The 19595-nt window shown below is 34.3% G+C and overlaps 1 protein-coding gene across 1 annotated transcript; it reads right to left on the bottom strand.

Moving 5' to 3' along the window:
- Positions 1-5608: 5608 nt before the first annotated feature.
- On the bottom strand, positions 5609-9139 carry LOC140044342 (uncharacterized). Its single transcript, XM_072088820.1, has 3 exons — positions 9017-9139; positions 8083-8500; positions 5609-8035 (listed from the first exon to the last, which is right to left on the bottom strand). Exons 2-3 carry the CDS (start codon positions 8473-8475, stop codon positions 5609-5611), a joined length of 2820 nt encoding a protein of 939 aa, XP_071944921.1. The 5' UTR covers positions 8476-8500; positions 9017-9139.
- Positions 9140-19595: the final 10456 nt, after the last annotated feature.

Genomic DNA, 19595 nt, shown 5'->3' with positions numbered 1-19595 from the left:
AGATTTTAATTTGAATATCTTTTATTTCTTCATTTATAATACAGTAATCATTTAATGTAAATTTAAGTAAGTGCAACTCAGTGTCTCACATTCATACGCCGTTTGTAAATATAAATGTTTAAATATCAGTGCAGATTACCTCAGTCTTTGAGAATCGTGTCCACCTTTATTATCCATACATTATTATTCTCACATCAATCATTGTACATCATAGTCCTACTGTAGGCCGGTAGATTGATTTATAACGGCATATTATCTATATATTTTATTATTATCCTAAAACCATACGTAATTGTTTGCATAATTATTAATAAAAGACACGACAGACGTATATTCTCTATATAATATATTAATTACAGTACATATAAATAGAGGTAAATTATTATATTCCTTATATAATATTATGCCTAATATAATAGGCCTATTTAAACGTGTTTATAAATGGCCATTTTGAACAGACACAGTCCTTCTCCGAGACCTGTGAAATACAAAAAAAAAATTAATTTAATGATTAACAATAAATATTTATTAACCAAATAAAAAATATCCACATAAATAATCTAGTTCCTAAAAAATATCAATTAAATATATATAAACGAAAAATTTATATCCCGCTCTAGCATGCATCCCGCTCGATCCATACAAAATAGCGTGACCGATTTCAAACGCGACCGATATAATCAAAAGTATAGCTCTAGCGGCGCGCCATACAAAATACCGGAAGTCGATTTTATCGCGACCGATTTCAAACGCGACCGATTTCAAGCGCGACCGATTTCATCTGACACCGGAGGGGGCGGCCTAAACTAGTTTTTAGGGCCTCCGATCCTACTTACTAATACTACTAGGCCTAGGCTAGTCACATAGCTTGTATAATTTATTAAACAGCTAGGGCCTAACTTAAACTAGGCCTACTTAGCTGTAAAAATATTATATTCTCCACCAAAATATTTACAATTTTATTTAACAGCAGCTGTTAAATAAAGAGCTTGGACTGGGTCAGAAAGAAAATAGGTAAGTCGTCATTTAAAATGATCAATTATTCGATCGATTATCCATTATTTTCGTTATGAAGCTTTTCTGTATAATATTAATAATGAGTGTTAAAAACACTGAATGGTCTATATTATTAGTATTATGAAAATGAAAATAGTTGAAATCATATAACTTTTATTTCTTTATAGCAAAAAAAACCATAAGGTATTGCGCAGCAACGGACATAATGCTGCTGAAGGAGGTCCTGTCACTAAACCCTTATGAAAATGGAGAAAAATGGAACGATGTAGCTTCAAATTTCAATGTTGCCCTCAAGGTGTTTCGTTCATCCACCTTGCAGGTAAACACGAGATCAGTTAAAGAGAGGATATTTAAGTCGCAGCAGTTAGAATCACTAAGAAAGTAAGTGTATTTATGAATTCTTCATAGTTAACATAACTATTTGGAAACATAAAGTAAAAATGAGGTATGTAAGCTTTTCTAATGTCTACAAAATAAGGACATCTGCATAAAAAAAGGTAATAATACTTTTCACCCACTGTGCTAAATAAATAATATGTATGTATAAAGTTTTCATTAACCTGCTTTTAAATTACCAGAAATTCAATGTAATTTTGCAGATCGTGATGTGACAGAACTAACTACCCTGAAGGATGAGAGCCACAAATCAAGCAAAATACTCTATCAGAGGTGTTGTTTGAATCAGGTTTAGAAATTAGAAAAAGAGCATTGGAAACATTGGGTCCAGTAAATAGAGGTTAGTTACTCTATATATATAAAGTAAGTTAAAGTAATTATAAACTTTAACTCTTTGAAAACAAGCATGAACATTTTACCCTGGGTGGTGACACAGCAATGATTACCAAAATCATATGTAAAATCTCATTCAGTGAAAAAAAAAATCTATTTGATTGGTTCCATATTTTATATTCTAAAATATATCATGACAAATTATGTCATAAAACTGAAAACCCAGACTTTTTTCCAAAACATCTTCAGAAAGGGTTAATACTTTCAAAAAAATTTTAATGGTGTTATACTGTACTTTGTTTTTATATTTTATGGCAGATAAAACCAGTGAAAAAAAAAAGATGAAGACAAATTCACTTCATAATTACACAACTATGAAGAATAGAGAACTGGATCTTAAGGAAAGGGAGTTGGAGGTTAGAAGGCAAGAGCTGCAGTTGCAGAGGGAGGAGGCGGTTTTCAGAAGAGAGAGAGAAAAAGAAGAGAGGGACGCACTAATAGAGTGTTTGAAGGCATTTGCCAATAAATAATTTATTTATTCTCACTATCTATATTATATAAATTTACGTAAGTGCAAAATTCGGTAAATCGCGTGTTATTTCTAGAATGTTTACTCGATGGTATATAAAGTTGGTTAGAATCTCGGTAGTGATTTTAACCACCTGATGTAACCCTGTTTACTAATTAAATTTAGTTAGATAATTAGTTATTGACAATTAAAACGAATTTAGGTTTGACGATTTGCCCCAAATAGGGTGTTTTCCGATCTTGGTATACACTGTCTAATGGATGTTCTCATGAAAAAATACCTGCACACAATTCCTATCTCCTCCTACGATAATTGTTTTTAATAGCTGAAAACCGGTTGAACAGCTCGAGTACAGTATCATAATGTTGAAGACAGGCCGATTTTCTTTTAAAAAAATACTATTTTGATAGATTTAATATACGTTTATACAAATGTATTGATTTGCGATGAATGGAACATTCCAATCTATCAGACTCCCAGTTTGTAGATAAATTTATGAGCCCATGGTTTAACACAAGTAGGTAAATTTATGGGCCTTGGAGAATAAAACTTACATATAAATAATATTGCAATACTTTGACAATATTGTAAATACTGTACATATTAACCATTTTGTTTGCCATTTGAATCAAAATTGTCTTACTGTGAATACAGGGACAGTTTTAAAAAAGTATTATAAATCGTACTTCTTTACTGTGTTTAGTGGTATATTATTGATAGGCCTATAAAACATTTAATATTAAAACAATATTTCGTTACTAAGTGGATAGTAATGTTATATACAATCTAATTAAATATGAAATTTAGCATAGTAGACTGTTTATAAATATAGTAATTGAAAAGTAATTTTGACCTATGGTAGTAGTAGTGCAATAAATACATATATTTTTGCAATTGATAATTATGTTGAGGATCTATTATAGTTTTCAATTAAGCATTGCCCAAATACTCCTCGAGTGTTGGGGGTTCGACTTCAAAAAATGATCCAGTTACTGACCCATACAAACAAGTATGACAATTGGTCAGCAAACAAGCCACAATATAGTATTTTGCCACTGGTTGTAAAAACACCTTAAGGTCTTTCTTGAAGTCCACAAAAGCCCAGTTCTGTAGCATCTTTCCAAATACCCACTCCACACAAACACGTACAGAAGACATGGCAGCATTGAACTCCTGCTGACGCTGATCTAAGTTAGCAGCTCCTTGTCTGAACGGTGAAATCAGCCATGGGCGTATAGGATACGCTGGATCTCCATACAAGCAGTAATGTTGCAAAATCTACCAAATTTTCGGCCATTTTCACGTTACTTTAATAGTACCCAAGGACCTGGTGCCGATTAGTTACGATCGAGTGTACACAGTACGGCGCTAGTTCCGTTTCGCACCTGTTTTTATTTCGACTTCCTTTTGACTCCAAATTGTTAAGCAACTTATTGTGAATACCACACCTTAAAATTGGGCCTCATAAGTACTTTTATGAAGAATAATCACATAAAAAGTAACAAATAAATCCTTAAATTTATGATTTTACAGACATGTTTCTCGCGAATTTAGCATACTCGAAGTTCAATATTTTCGTTTCTATGGAGCGCCAAAAGAGCAACAACAACAGATGGTCTTCTTTTAATGCTTTTATTATTGAAATACACGTTTAATTTTAATATATTTTGTCAATAAAAATGCTGTAACATTTTACTGCTAATAATTTGCTGTTTTTAAATAGCAACCAACCCTACGCCTACGCCTAAGACTAAGAGGAATATTATTATTTAGATCAGATATACCCCTCCCTACAGTACATGTAATATGATGATGAATTTTTCGATTTTCATTCCTAAAAGTTCCTGCAAAAACCATGTACAGTATCAACAGTAATATTTTGTTGCATTGACATTGACAAAATATGATAAAATTGAACGTAATTTTCATCAATAAATGCATTAAATATACGTAATTTACTGAGTATTTAGCCCTCTAGTATGATTGCTCTTTTGGCGCTCCATAGAAACAACAACATTGAACATATCACGATAAAGTTACTTAACCAATTTTGAGTCGAAATAAACGACAGGTGCGAAACGGAACTAGCGCCCACAGTACTACTACTGTACAGTAGGCCTACAGTAGTTTGTTTTTGTTTATATCGTATGCTTTGAAGCGTATCAGAACTCTGCTGCCACCTATAGTTTTCATATTATCGGTGATCGAGGATACGAAACTACATTTGTTCTTTAAACGAGTACGAGATCGAGAACCGGTTAATGCTGGTTCTCGTTCCCGATCGAGATAGCGAAAGCTCTCTATTATCTGCGTAAATTGTACGAGTTGTCATTTCGATCCTTATTTATCTGATGTAATTTGGTCCTATAAGACATCATAAACAACACACACTTAGGCTCGCATAAACGAACTTCATTTTTAGTCGCAACAGCTCACTATGTCGGTCGGTAAACACCAAATAAAATTTACGCACACGACTGCAGCCATATATATGGTCTTTTTAGTCGCGTTGCAACGCGGCTCTACAGCTTACTATGTCGGTCGGTCGGTTGGTCGGTAAACACTAATTTGAGCACGCCACCGCATATGTTGGTCGGTTGGTTGGTCGGTAAACACTAACTTTAGCAGGCGACTGCAACCATGTATATGGCCTTGTTTTTACAGGGCTAGGTACTTCTGTCGATGCATTAAACAAGTATGACAAGTTTAGGTACTTAAAATGGCCACACCAGGAAATAAGTCGAGTAACAATAAGGAACAATATTGAAACTGGTACAACGTAAAGTTACATTTGTATAGCGTGTAACCATACAAACAATATATTTATATTTAATATCTACTTCCAAAAATATTTGTTACAAAAATAAGCAAATAAAAACACATTTCGTTTCCTAATTTACCTTTTCTTCTCCCATTATCTATATACAAAGTTGATCTATCATTAACAAACAAGATTATTCAATTGAAGCTTTTTCCATTCTTTTAAGATATTTCATGTTTTATCTTGGTGTTCGGAGGTCGTTTGACATCCAACCTTCCCTCACAAAAGATTGAATTATTTTCTTAAATGTACTACATACGATTTATTTTGCATCATCTTTCATTTCATAATCAGTGGTGGCGCCAGCGGTGGTGGAGGAAATAGTATAATACAGTAACAATCTTTCGCGTTCACTTCGTAGCTTCAGCGCGCCATGAGTACGTCGGGGGGCTATTACCCTTTAAATGCACTGCATTATTGCCAGCGATCTAAACATTAAGTACACACTTGTTTGGCGGTGTCCCTTTGTACGAATTGTTAAACATTGGGCACAGCTCATTGCGTATAATTGCTCATAGAACGCGTGCGGGGGCCCTTGGCTCCCCACTCCCGTCGTTGGCGCCATCACTGTTCATAATTTCATACCAATTTTCAGACAGTCGTGTTTTGAAATATTCTTTAATGTCTTTCCGGATTCGTTTTTCAAGGATAATTTTGTTACTCTCTTCTTCCGACTTATTCCGTAGTAATACCGCAAAAAAGGGTACAATACCAGCAATTGCAACGGCTGCATATAGCTTCACTTGTTTTAACTCGTCGTAATCAGCGATGGTCTTTAGCGTAGAGAAACCTACCCACATTACTAGGCTCAGAATTAGAAGTTTCATGATTATAGTTAGACGTTCGGTCTCTGGTGGTCTATACTTTGTTACAATGGTGTCAAAGAAAGTCTTTTCAATTGCAGTTAAGCCTTCAGTATCTTGCCGTATTACGAGTAATTTAGATGTGCTATCACTTGATGGTTCAGCATATTCTGCTGCAGTGCTATCTGATTGTACAGATACAGACGTATGACTAGCTGAAAGAGTATCTATAGGTTGTGGGTTAAAAGCAGATTCTGCTGCAGTGCTATCTGATTGTACAGATACAGACGTATGACCTGCTGAAAGAGTATCAGTAGGTTGCGGGTTAAAAGCAGATTGTGCTGCAGTGCTATCTGATTGTACAGATACAGACGTATGACCTGCTGAAAGAGTATCTGTAGCTTGTGGGTTAAAAGCAGATTCTGCTGCAGTGCTATCTGATTGTACAGATATAGACGTATGACCTGCTGAAAGAGTATCTGTAGGTTGCGGATTAAAAGCAGATTGTGCTGCAGTGATATCTGATCGTACAGATACAGACGTATGACCTGCTGAAAGAGTATCAGTAGGTTGCGCATTAAAAGCAGATTCTGCTGCAGTGCTGTCTGATTGTACAGATACAGAGGTATGGCCTGCTGAAAGAGTATCTATAGGTTGTGGGTTAAAAGCAGATTCTGCTGCAGTGCTATCTGATTGTACAGGGGCAGAAGTTTGATCTGAAAAAATGTAGTTATTTTGTGGAAGCCACCAAATTTTCAGGAAATAATGATTCCGTTTCATCAGAAGGTTCAATATAATACTTACTATCGTCTCATGCTCCTCGCCATCTTCGCCATCGTTTTTAAATTGTGGAAAAGATGGCAGTTTCTCACTAGAAACTTGCACCATGTTATTTTTTATTAACTCATCAAATGCCGAAATCACTTGCTGCAGGAGAACCACATATTCTTTGTAATAATCTGTTATAATTGAAATGACGTAACCAAGCACAATTAAAATTATCGCTGCAACGGCTCCAGCGGTACCAGGGTTCACCAGCAAACCGATGTAGAAGTACCAAATAATAATAAATATGTGCGGAGTGATTAATTTCACATTTGCAAACAGAACAGACAACATAGAAATACCGTACATCAATATCACTATGTAGATTGTCACAACTTTACAACTATTTACCATGCCTACTGGATGTAATAGCATGAAACGCAAGAAAATATGAACAATTGGTAGAGACATAAAAATAGTGAAAATACCGTAGCCTATTAAGAACGGTCCTCCAAGAATACAAAGCATAGTAATATGTATTACTTTATTGTTTATTTTTGTAAAACAGTCCCGAAACCAGTTTAACCCATTCTTCCAGTGGGAAATTGAAACAATCAACTTCATATGTTCCTTCATTTCAAACGAAAGTTTGTGTAAACCACTGTAATTATTTTTTGGAAGTTTCATTATCTTTAGAATTAAACGAACATCCATACTTCTTCTAATTTTGTGCAAATTAGATAAGTTTATTAAATGAGTTTCAACCCAGACTTGACGCGCTAAACAGCTTATCAACAGAAGGAAGCAAAGAATTATTTGTGGTACATTAATGAAAATACCTTTCTGGCAACACAGATACTGAGGCATACACTCTGGAATGACTTTAAGCGCTGCACGACGACGGTTAAAAGAATTACTGTCCAACAAATTAGCAATGATGTCAGGTATATATTGTAGCAAACCGACAAGTGCCCATAGTATCAGCCAACGTAGAATAAAAATACAGTTATACTGATTTCCACTATGTATTAGAAAATACTTAGGCCCCATTGGTAGATCAGTCTGTAAGCTCAAATATTCTTTTCTATTCTCATTCATGGGTTTTACGTGACACAAAAACGAGACAAGGAACCAAATAAAATAGAGTGCGAATATGGAACTAAGCCAGTTAAATATCTTATACAAGGAATGTTTCATAAATTTACTAAGTTTAACTGACCCATCGTCTGAAATTTGCCAGCATTGAAAGTACGTACTGATTTGAAGAATAGAGTAATAAGCCGCAGACGCTAAAGACAAATCCCATACGTTAAAATTGTCAAGCTGTCGTTCAATACAGACCTCTTGTTTCGCATCTTTGTCACTTTCGAGCTGAAGAGGGAATTTGCGATTACGTTCAATTTGTCTTCGTTGTCAACTTCAAAGAAACACTCTGGTATGGAGGTGACGTTTAAGGAGATGTGTTCCACACTAGGAGACAGAGTTCCCAGTGATAGAAATTCAAAATCAAATGGAAAAGTCAAAAGGAGTTCACCGATTTCCCCGACAGCCACAACCCAGTGGTTGACGTCAATGACTGTTGTATTTTCATAAAAACTTGTTCCAACAGAATCAGAAGCATCAACAAAAGATAACAACTTTACGTTGATAAAGACAGCATCACCTTTCAAGAGTTCTTGCAAGACATCTGTGTCATCCATCTCCAGGAGACAGGTTGTGTTATCGGATTGGATCCTTGTAGAGATGTTTCTAGGTGACGTCACAATACAAATGGCTGCCAGAAGAAGTAAGATGCTCCGAAAACGTGTCATGGTTTGAGGAGTAAATATAAGGACTCTGAAAATAATTAATTAATATACCTATATTTTTTAGATAAAGTTTTTTTTATGGTAATATTGTATTTATTAGTCCATATTGTGGTATATGTGTTCCTCTTTAATTTTAACAGGATTTTTCCCAAATAAACCATACCTTACATTACCGTACTTTACACCCCCGCATAGATTCAAGGTAATCACCTACTAGTAGCCTATACGATTAGTATATTTCGGCCATAATTAAAGATGTCAATCAAGAGAACATGTCAACTTATATTGAAGTTGAAATGTCTTTTTATATTTATTGGTACACAAAATAACTGAAAGAACATTTATTTTTCACTTGAGCTCCTGTGAATTCTGTTTCGGAAAATGGAAGGGCCTACAAAATTAAATTGTTTAATAGCAAAATATTATATTCAATACAATAAGTTACTGTATTGTATGTAAGGCACACTAACATGAATTTATTCTATGAATATCTAAGCAAAGGTATAGATGGAAGTCGAATAACTTACTAGTACTATTAACTTACCAATACGTGATTAACACGAAATGATCACCAACAGTGACACTATTAGAAGTTGGTAAGAAGCAGCAAAGCAGAAGTTTGTTTTATGTAATTTGAATAGTATTTAATAGTCGACCTCATTTGCACTAAAAAACGGTGGGAAATGAATATAATTGTTTTAAAATAAAATAAATAAATAATTCGTTTTTTTCCTAGTTAAAACCCTTTTTTCAGTGGTGGTTAGGAAATTAATATTCATGAGCTTCTTGGCATTTCCTGTTTGGTATAATATGATACCTCTGCTGATGAAATTATATCTTTTTTTTCGTAGTAGCCGTGTTGTTTTAGTTGATTTCTGAAAAAATCAATTGTTTTGAATACAATACTTGCTTCCTTGTTTCGTTTTGAGAATTAGGGAAAATATTTCCTTATATGGTCATCTACTTTTAGACCAGCACTTAAACTCCAAATTTACAATGGAGGTCGTTTAATTTAATGTATTCAAATTTGGCTATATGCACTACCTACTACCAATAATGATTTACTTGATAATTCAAGTTACAATTCACATTTAGTTGTTACTGTGTTGTAACAGTGATTATTCATATTTTGGGTTTGTTGCATATTGTGCGCAATAATAAATAAAATGTTTTGAAGTTATTGATTTAGGCCTATGAAATACGGTTTGTAGAAGTTATTGATTTAGGCCTATGAAATACGGTTTGTAGAAGTTATTGATGTAGGCCTATGAAATACGGTTTGTAGAAGTTATTGATTTAGGCCTATGAAATACGGTTTGTAGTTTGAAATCAGAAATTGGTTTGTATGCGTGACGAATCCTGAAAGTTAGAAATATTATTGTCTGTATTTTTCATAATGTTTAAGATTTACCACTGTATCTATCAATTGTTTGTAGAATACTGTACTACAAATGTTCAATAAAACCCGGAATATATGAAAATCGTCCTGTACTCGGCGGCAATAGTTTTTGTAATTACAAAAACTATTGTCGCCGAGTACAGAATGATTTTCATATATTCCGGGTTTTATTGAACATTTGTAGTACAGTAGGCCTATTCTACAAACAATTGATTGATAGATACAGTGGTAAATCTTAAACATTGTGAATAATAAAGACAATAATATTTCTAACTTTCAGGATTCATCACGCATACAAACCAATTTATGATTTCAACTACAAACTGTATTTCATAGGCCTAAATCAATAACTTTTTATTTATTATTGCGCAAAATATGTAACAAACCCAAAATATGAATAATTACTGTTACAACACAGTAACAACTAAATTTGAATTGTAACTTGAATTATCAAGTAAATCATTATTGGTAGTAGGTAGTGCATATAGCCAAATTTGAATACATTAAATTAAATGACCCCCATTATAAATTTGAGAGTTTAAAAGCTTATTGGCACTGCACTTAAAATCAAGAACACACTACTAACGTAATACCGTCAAAATTAACGGTGACAAAATGCCATTCTTTTTAAATTCTTTGTACATCCAGTTATTGAAATTTCAGCACAGTAAAAGAATATGGCCATACACACAGCAGGTGTGTATAGTCTTATGCTAGTTTTGTTACTATACGCACAGAATTTGCGTGTATAGGCAGTCCTGTGCTAGTTCTGTAAAGTATGTGGCTATACGCAAAGCAGCTGACGTGTGTATAGCCTTATGCTAGTTCTCTAAAGTTTGTGGCTATAAGCACAGCAGCTGTGTGTATAGCGAGTAATTATAGTGAGATCCCACTATTCTGTATTTTACTACTACTGTAGTTACTAAATATGAAATATTAGTGTCAACTCCTGTATACCAATATAAAACAAATTTAAGGGCAGACAAAATAAACAAGGTTTAATTACTGTTACAACACAGCAATAACTTATAAAATATACATAGAAATTATGTTTGCTCTAAGATATACAAAAACAGATAAATGAAAAACTAACAAAAACAATTACAGTGTCACATCACTCTCGTATGGTATACTGACAAGCCGCTTCAGTGCCTGAATGGCAGCTGGATAAAAACTGTTACGAAACCTATTTGTACGAGAGATGATGGACCGTAACTTCTACCGCTACGTAATACTACATTATGCATGGGATGAGTATACAATCTTGCAATATAGAATGTGTTTTTTTAATTGATCGATTTTCAAAAACGGATTCAATAGAGCTCTGCTTAGTTCCAATGATACGTGATGCATACTTAACAACACGTTGTAGATCTGAATTATCTTGTGGCCCCGATGAACCACAAAACAAAACTAAGGGTGAGTCACTTTCAATGACCGACTTGTAAAAGAAGCACGAATGTGCAATACTCGGGGTACAGCGAAAGAAGCTGTAATGACGTCATAAGACCGGATGTAACGTCACATACACATCAATAACCGCGCTACCAAATACGGCTATACGGTACCATCTTCGAGACGTGATATGGCTGCATCCGGTATGAAATTAAACATTCCGGCTCTATAGCTTTGAGGACATGTCCCTGTAGTATATTCATGCTAAATCCGAGCTCAATACTACAACGAATAAGGGCGGGAGGAGTAGTACTTTATAAATCGCACTTTTTGCTCAATAGTGTCCGGATGGAAGAAGAAGAGGAAAAGATGAGAGAGTCCTAGACTCAGGTACCCCGAGTAATAAAACGAGATATACTCTATATCATATTACGTATACAGTATATTTCACCATAAAGTTAAAGAAAAATAGGTTTCGCCAGGGCTCGAACCGGGGACCTTCTGCGTGTTATGCAGACTTGATAACCACTACACTACGAAACCTCTTGCACTAAAAATGTGGGTTACAGAAAGTTTTTTAATCCATTTAAATTACAAATAAATATGGTAATAAGCACAAAGCAAAATAAACATGTGTAAAAGTGATAATTACCGATTACACAAAATAAGTATTTAAAAAAATAATAAAAATAAGATATACTGTGTATAATTATCATATTGCGTATACAGTACTTTTCACCATAACGTTTTAAAAAAAGGTTTCGCCCGGGCTCGAACCTTCTGCGTGTTAAGCAAACGTGATAACCACTACGTCAAGAAGCCGCATATAACTACATAACGCTGTGGTGTGTGTCACACATTGTGGCTTCTTAATTAAACAAATTAATTAACAAAAAAGCACGAATGTGCGATACTCGGGGTACAGAAAATGAAGCTGTAATGACGTCATAAGACGGGATGTGACGTCACATACACATCAATAACCTACCAAATACGGCTATATGGTACCATCTTCGAGACGTCATATGGCTGCATCCGGTTTGAAATTTAAAAATCCGGCTCTATAGATTTGAGGACATGTCCCTGTAGTATATTCATGCCAAATCCCAGCTCAATACTACAACTAATAAGGGAGGAGTTGTACTTTAAAAATCGGACTTTCTACCCAATAGTGTCCAGATGGAGAAAATGAGTAAGTCCTAAAAAGTGATAATGAAATGTTTAAAAAGATTTCAGTCCACACAAAAAGTAAAGGCATTGTTGGACTTCTTTGATACACTTGGTTATGTGATCATGCCATTTTAGATCACTGGTAATCACCACGCCAAGAAACTTAAAATTATCTACAATCTCAACTTGAATTATTAATATACAATGGAATTTTATTTGGTTTATTTTTTTTCCCTGAAATTTTCCTTTGTTTTATTAACATTTAATATTAGGTTGTTACCAACACACCAGTGTATTACATTATTGACCTGAGTTAGGCACTCTACTTCATCATTATTTGTTATAAGCCCCGCGATTGTAGTATCATCGGCAAAAACCGTGCGACAATTGTCATAACAAAATCATAAATTAAGTATAAATAGAAAACAAAGGGAGACATTAAATTACTCAGCTTAACGTATTGTGATCTATTACTAAGGAAGTCCAACACCCACCTATATATCGGCAGTGATACTCCCAGTTTGCCCATCTTGCCAAACAGTCTATGTGGAACCACTGTATTGAATTGCCAATAAGATGTCATTGTGGACCTCAAGGTTAAGTAATGCTGTTTCGGTGCTATGACATGTTTTATATGCAGATTGAAACGGTTCATGTAGATGATGCTCAGACATAAGAATTTAAATGTTTGGCTACCACCCGTTAAATAATAATAAAACAATTTGTATAGCGCCTTTCTAAATTGATCAAGGCGCTTCACATTCTAATGCATAGGAAACAAGTAAGTTTTAAGGCCTTTCTTAAATAGATCTATCGATTTCAGTTCCCTTAAGTCTATTGGCAGAGGGTTCCAGAAACTTGCTCCTAATTTGGAGAAAGCAATGTCCCCCTAGACACGCCTTTCAGGTGCACTTTGCCGCAGTTACAAAGACGTTCACTGGGTGGCGTGCGAGACCACCGCCCGATTTCTTTATTGAGATGCTTTATTTTTAACTGACTGACAATTCATAGAAAATAGTGTGATGTTGTTCGAAGAACGTTCATAGGTTATTGCGGGTTTCAATTTACTTCAATCCCTTCTTCCGTCCCCAAAGTAATTTGCATAATAATGTGTTCACTTGCGCGACGATAAAGTGTGTATTGTTGTTATAAAGTTTGTTGAGTTTCTCGACGTGTCGATCAATATATGCTTTGATCATCCTCAGGCGTATTGTTTTGTTTTGTAAAGGTTGCGATAGGGTAGGTTGCGATCGCATAAAAGGCAAATTCAATCAAGTGGTAGGCCTAGAGTTGTTGACATACAATAGTCTTTAAAATATATTTGATAAATTAGATCACAAGTGAGTGAAATAGGTTGAACACTAGTACGAATCTTGTGGACGATTTCAAAACGTACTCGTATTTTAACAAGGTAAATTTAGAGCATGTGGAGAGATCACCCCTGTAAGGTCTGTAGTTATTCAATTTTGTACAGCGAGTATCCATGCACGTCGGTTGAATGTAGGCTACAGTTTACAAGGAAATTCAAAACTGTTTTACAATTTCGAAATTGATAACCATATCGTTTCATGTTAAAATTATTTTTATTTCTCTCATCGACATTTTACCATTTGTATTTATATTCCTCCGTTTTTTTAGTGCAAGTCAGACCGACTATACTGTAATACTATTCAAATTACATAATACTAATAATAATTGGCCTTCTTGAATATTAACCTTAAATCAGTACGTTGTTACAACTTCCACCATACTACCATATGGCAAACGTAGAAGTATGTAGTTTGAATGTTGGGCCTAAGGAACTCGTTTAAGCGTCGGACGGTTTTTAATTGGTTACAGGATCAGCCATTTCCATTTATTTGTTACAAGAAACACACTGCACAATCGAATTAGAAAACAGTGGCGAATAGAATGGAGGCACTAACATATTATTCAGTAATGGCACATCCAATTCTGCCGGAGTATGTGTACGTTTTAAACGGTATGCCACATACGAATTCGATAATGTTTATCAGGATGACAATGGTAGAATAATCATTGCAATTAATGAACAATTATTTACTATTGCAAACATTTACGGACCTAATAAAGCTGAACACTAGTTTATTACAGTATCCCAACTACGTAAAGGATATTATAGAAACAATAAAGAACACCAAGATAGAATGTGCAGAAAATAACCCTAACACTATTTGGGAAATGACAAAATGGAACATAAGAAGAACAACAATTAAATTTGCTATTAAACAAAATAACATGAAAAATAATAATAAAACACATTACATAATCAAAGGTCAAAGGTCAAAGGTATACTAAATTGTTTCCTCTAGTTAATGAGAGATTATGACATCTTTTTACCCATATCTTAACTTATTTTGTAAATACTACTAAAACAAAATGTTACTTAGTTAATATAAGTCTTTAGTTAATCAATTTTGATTTGTACATACAGCTAGTATCCATGCACGTCGGTCGAATGTACAAGGAAATTGTTTATATTCAATTGAGGCCAATTCAAAACCGTTTTACAATTTCGAAATTAATAACCACCAATGTATCATTTTAATATATCGTTTCATATTAAAATTATATTTATTTCTCTCATCGACATTTGATCATTTGTATTTATATTCCTCCGTTTTTTTTAGTGCAAGTCAGGCCGACTATTACTGTAATACTATTCAAATTACATAAAATAAACTTCTGCTTTGCTGCTTCTTACCAACTTCTAATAGTGTCACTGTTGGTAATCATTTCGTTTTGATCACTTATTCGTCGTCACTGGTAAGTTATTCCAATCGCATCTATACCTTTGCTTGGATATTCACAAAATAAATTCATGTTAATGTGCCTTACATACAATACTGTAAGTTACAGTATTGTATTGAATATAATATTTTGCTATTATACAATTTAATTTTGTACTGTAGAAACCATTTTCCGGAACAGGTTTCACATGAGCTTTGTTGAAAATGGCGTCTGAGTATCCTATAAAAATAAATGCTCTTTCAGTTATTTTGTGTACCAATAAATGTAAAAATTACGACATTTCAACTTCAATATAAGTTGACATGTTCTCTTGATTGACATCTTTATTATGGCCTAAATATACTAATCGTATAGGGTATTAGTATAGGTGATTAGCTTGAATGCATACGGGGGTGTAAAGTACAGTAATGTAAGGTATGGTTTATTTGGCAAAAATCCTGTTAAATTAAAGAGGAACACACAAATTACCCCTATGTGGACAAGCTACGCGACTCATGAATAAATACATACAATAGTAGCATACCAAAAAACTTCATCCACAAAGTGTAGGTACATTAATTTGATTATTTTCAGAGTCATTATCTTTACTCCTCAAACCATGACACGTTTTCGGAGCATCTTACTTCTTCTGGCAACCATGTTCATTGTGACGTCATCCAGAGACATCTCTGCAAGGATCCAGTTCGATAACACTACCTGTCTACTAGAGATGGATGGCACAGATGTCTTGCAAGAACTCTTAAAAGGTGATGCTGTCTTTATCAACGTAAAGTTGTTATCTTTTGTTGATGCTTCTGATTCTGTTGGAAAAAGTTTTTATGACAATACAACAGTGATTGATGTCAACCACTGGGTTGTGACTGTCGGGGAAATTGGTGAACTGCTTTCGACTTTTCCTTTTGATTTTGAACACCTGTCACTTGGAACTCTGTCTCCTGGTGTAGAACACATCTCCTTAAACATCACCTCAGTACCAGAGTGTTTCTTTGATGTTGAAAATGAAGACAAATTAAACATAATCGCAAACTCTTTACTGCAGCTAAAAATTGACAATGTGAAACAAGATGTTTGCATTGAGCGACAGCTTACACGTTATAATTTCAGCATATCGACAACGCCAGGGTGTTATTACCAACTTCTTCAAAGTAGTACGTACTTTGAATGCTGGACAAATTCAGACGATGGCTCAATTAAACTTCGTAAAAATATGAAACATTCTTGGTATAACACATTTTCCTGGTTTAGTAGCATATTCACATTCTACTTTATTTGGTTCCTTGTCTCCTTTTTGTGTCGCGTAAAACCAATGAATGAGTATGGAAAAGAATATTTTAGCTTACGGACTGATCTACCAATAGGCACTAAACACTTGATATTTTATAGTGGAAATCAACATAAATGTAGTTTTATTCTGCGTTGGCTGATTTTATGGGTACTTGCTGGTTTTCTACCATATCTACCTTACATCATTGCTCATGTTTCGGACAGCGATAATTTTCACCGTCGCCGTGCAGCGTTTAAGAACAGTGAAGTCATACCAAAGTGTTGGGAGCCTTTAAATATGATATGCCAGCATTCAAATATTTTTGTTGATTCATTTTATATATTTGCTTGCATTTTTATGTTGATAATCTGGTTAAAGTGTCAAGTTTGGTTTGAAACTAGTTTTTTGAATAATTACTCTAATTTGCACAACATTAGAACAAATTGGAAAGTTCGTTGCATTCTCAAGATATTGAAACTTCCAGAAAATAATTACAGTGGTTTACACAAACTTTCGTTTGAAATGAAGGAAAGGATCAAATTGATTGTTTCAATTTCCCACTGGAAGGATGGGTTAAACTGGTTCTGGAAGTGTTTGAGCAAAAAAGGATTACTCTGTAAAACTATGTTTTATATTCTTGTAGGACCGTTCTTATTAGTCTACGGTATTTTTACTGTTGTTATGTCTACATCGACATTTTATCTTTATGTTCGTTTATGTCTAGTAGTGGCAGTAGGCCAAACACTATCTGGAGTTGTGATGACATTATTATCGCCGTTTTGGGTGATATCAATTAGTGCTACTGTGAACATTGTTCTGTCTACAAAGTGGGGATGTACCATTAGGTACATATTTGATATTATTTGGTACTTCTACATCGGTTTGTTGGTCAACCCTGGTACCGCTGGGGTCGTTGCTGTTATAACTTTAATTGTGATTGGTTACGTCATTTCAATTATAACCGGTTATTACAAAGGATATGTGGTTCTCCTTCAGCAAGTGATTGCGGCATTTGATGAGTTAATTAAAGATAACAAGGTGCAAGTTTCTGGTGATAAACTGCCCTCTTTTCCACAATTTAAAAACAAGGACGATGAGGACTGCTTTGAACTTAATATTATTGAACATTCTGATGAAAGGACGGCATTATTAGCTGGAAATGAAGTTTCCACTAATTATAACTACGACACTCTTTCAGATCAAACTTCTACCCATGCACAATTATCAGATAGCCCTGCAGCAGAATCTGCTTTTAACCCACAACCTACTGATACTCTTTCAGCAGGTCATACGTCTGTATCTGTACAATCAGACAGCACTGCATCAGAATCTTCTTTTAACCCGCAACCTACAGATACTCTTTCAGCAGGTCATACGTCTATATCTGTACAATCAGATAGCACTGCAGCAGAATCTGCTTTTAATCCACAACCTACAGATACTCTTTCGGCAGGTCATACGTCTGTATCTGTACAATCAGATAGCACTGCAGTAGAATCTGCTTTTAACCAACAACCTACAGATACTCTTTCAGAAGGTCATACGTCTGTATCTATACAAACGGATATCACTATAGAAATTCCATCTTTACCGATAATCCGGCAAGATACTGAAGGCTTAATTGCTATTGAAAAGACTTTCTTTGACACCATTGTAACAAAGTATAGACCACCAGAGACTCAACTTCTAATTATAATCATGCAACTTCTAATTCTGAGCCTAGTAATTTGGGTAGGTTTCTCAACGCTAAAGTTCATTGACAATTTCAACCAGTTAAAACAAGTGAAGCTATATGCAGCGGTTTTTATTGCTGGAATTGTACCACTTTTTGAGGTAATACTACGGAATAAGGCAGAAGAGGAGAGTAAAAAAACGATCCTTGAAAAATGCATTCGGCAAGACATTAAAGAATATTTGGCTGTCCGCGAGAGAACCACTCAAACTACGGCTGTATAGACCTAAAGATTGTTAGGAAAATTGTGTGGGACTATAGTCTGATTTCTTAAAATACATAAAAGTGAATTGTGATACAATATAAAAAGTAGATGACAATACTGTATAAAATAAATAGGCCTATAGGAAATCAAATAGAAAAATGTAAATATTTGTGATGGAAGACTCTGATCAGCCAAAAGACGGCTGAACAATACTATAAACAAAACATAAAGAGACAAACACCGAATGAAATATATAAATATATAGGTCTAAAATAAGAAAAAAACAATTGCTAACCAACTTTGATTTAATCATCTAATTTTTGAATGAACAATCAATTTAATTATTTATGTAAAATATCGATTTAAAACGAGCAATAAAATGCAAATGAAGAAACGAGTGTTTTTATTTTACATTGTTTGGAAGGTTACACCGTATACACTTTCATTCAGCAGCTGTGTGTATAGTCTATGCTAGTTTTGTAAAGTCTGTGACTATCAGCATCTGTGTGTATAGGCAGTCCTGTGCTATTTAGATAGATAAAAGATGTTACGAAACCTATTTGTACGAGAGATGATGGCCCGGTAACGTCTACCGATCGTAACACCTCAAATACATTATGCATGGAGTGCAATCTTGTAATACATAATGTGTTTTCTTAATTGATCGATTTTAAAAAACGGATTCAATAGAACACTGCTCAGTTCCAATGATACGTGATGCATAACTTAAAGACGTATTGTCCCCAAAAACTTGAAAAATAAAGAAGAATAAAATCAGACTTTGAATAGATTATTTTGTAGTTTCATTGAAGTTAATCACTTCCATAGAAAAAACACCGGAAAAAAATTAATGTTTTCAGTTATAAAATGACAAAAACAAATGGTTAAATTCAACCAAAAACCCATTGGTTGGCAGCCAATTTGAGTATTTTGTTGCTTTAAATTACAGTTTTTTTAGGTAAATACATTTTTTCGATCCAATTTTTGGTCAAAGTGGATATACTATTAGGTGCCATCAAAATGGCATATTAAAAAAAAATTGTTAAGAATTATTTTTTCAAGAGGACAATAGATCTTTAACGATACGTTGTAGACCTGACTTAGCTTTACTTGTGGCTCCGGTAAATCACACAATAAAACTAAAGGTGAGTAAACTTTCAGTAACCGACTTGTACAAAAAGTGACAAAA

Source organism: Antedon mediterranea, chromosome 3 (assembly GCF_964355755.1).
Source record: "Antedon mediterranea chromosome 3, ecAntMedi1.1, whole genome shotgun sequence".
NCBI classification, from domain to species: Eukaryota; Metazoa; Echinodermata; class Crinoidea; order Comatulida; family Antedonidae; genus Antedon; species Antedon mediterranea.
Note: the sequence above shows the minus strand (reverse complement) of the source record. Positions and strands in the feature narration are given on the sequence as shown.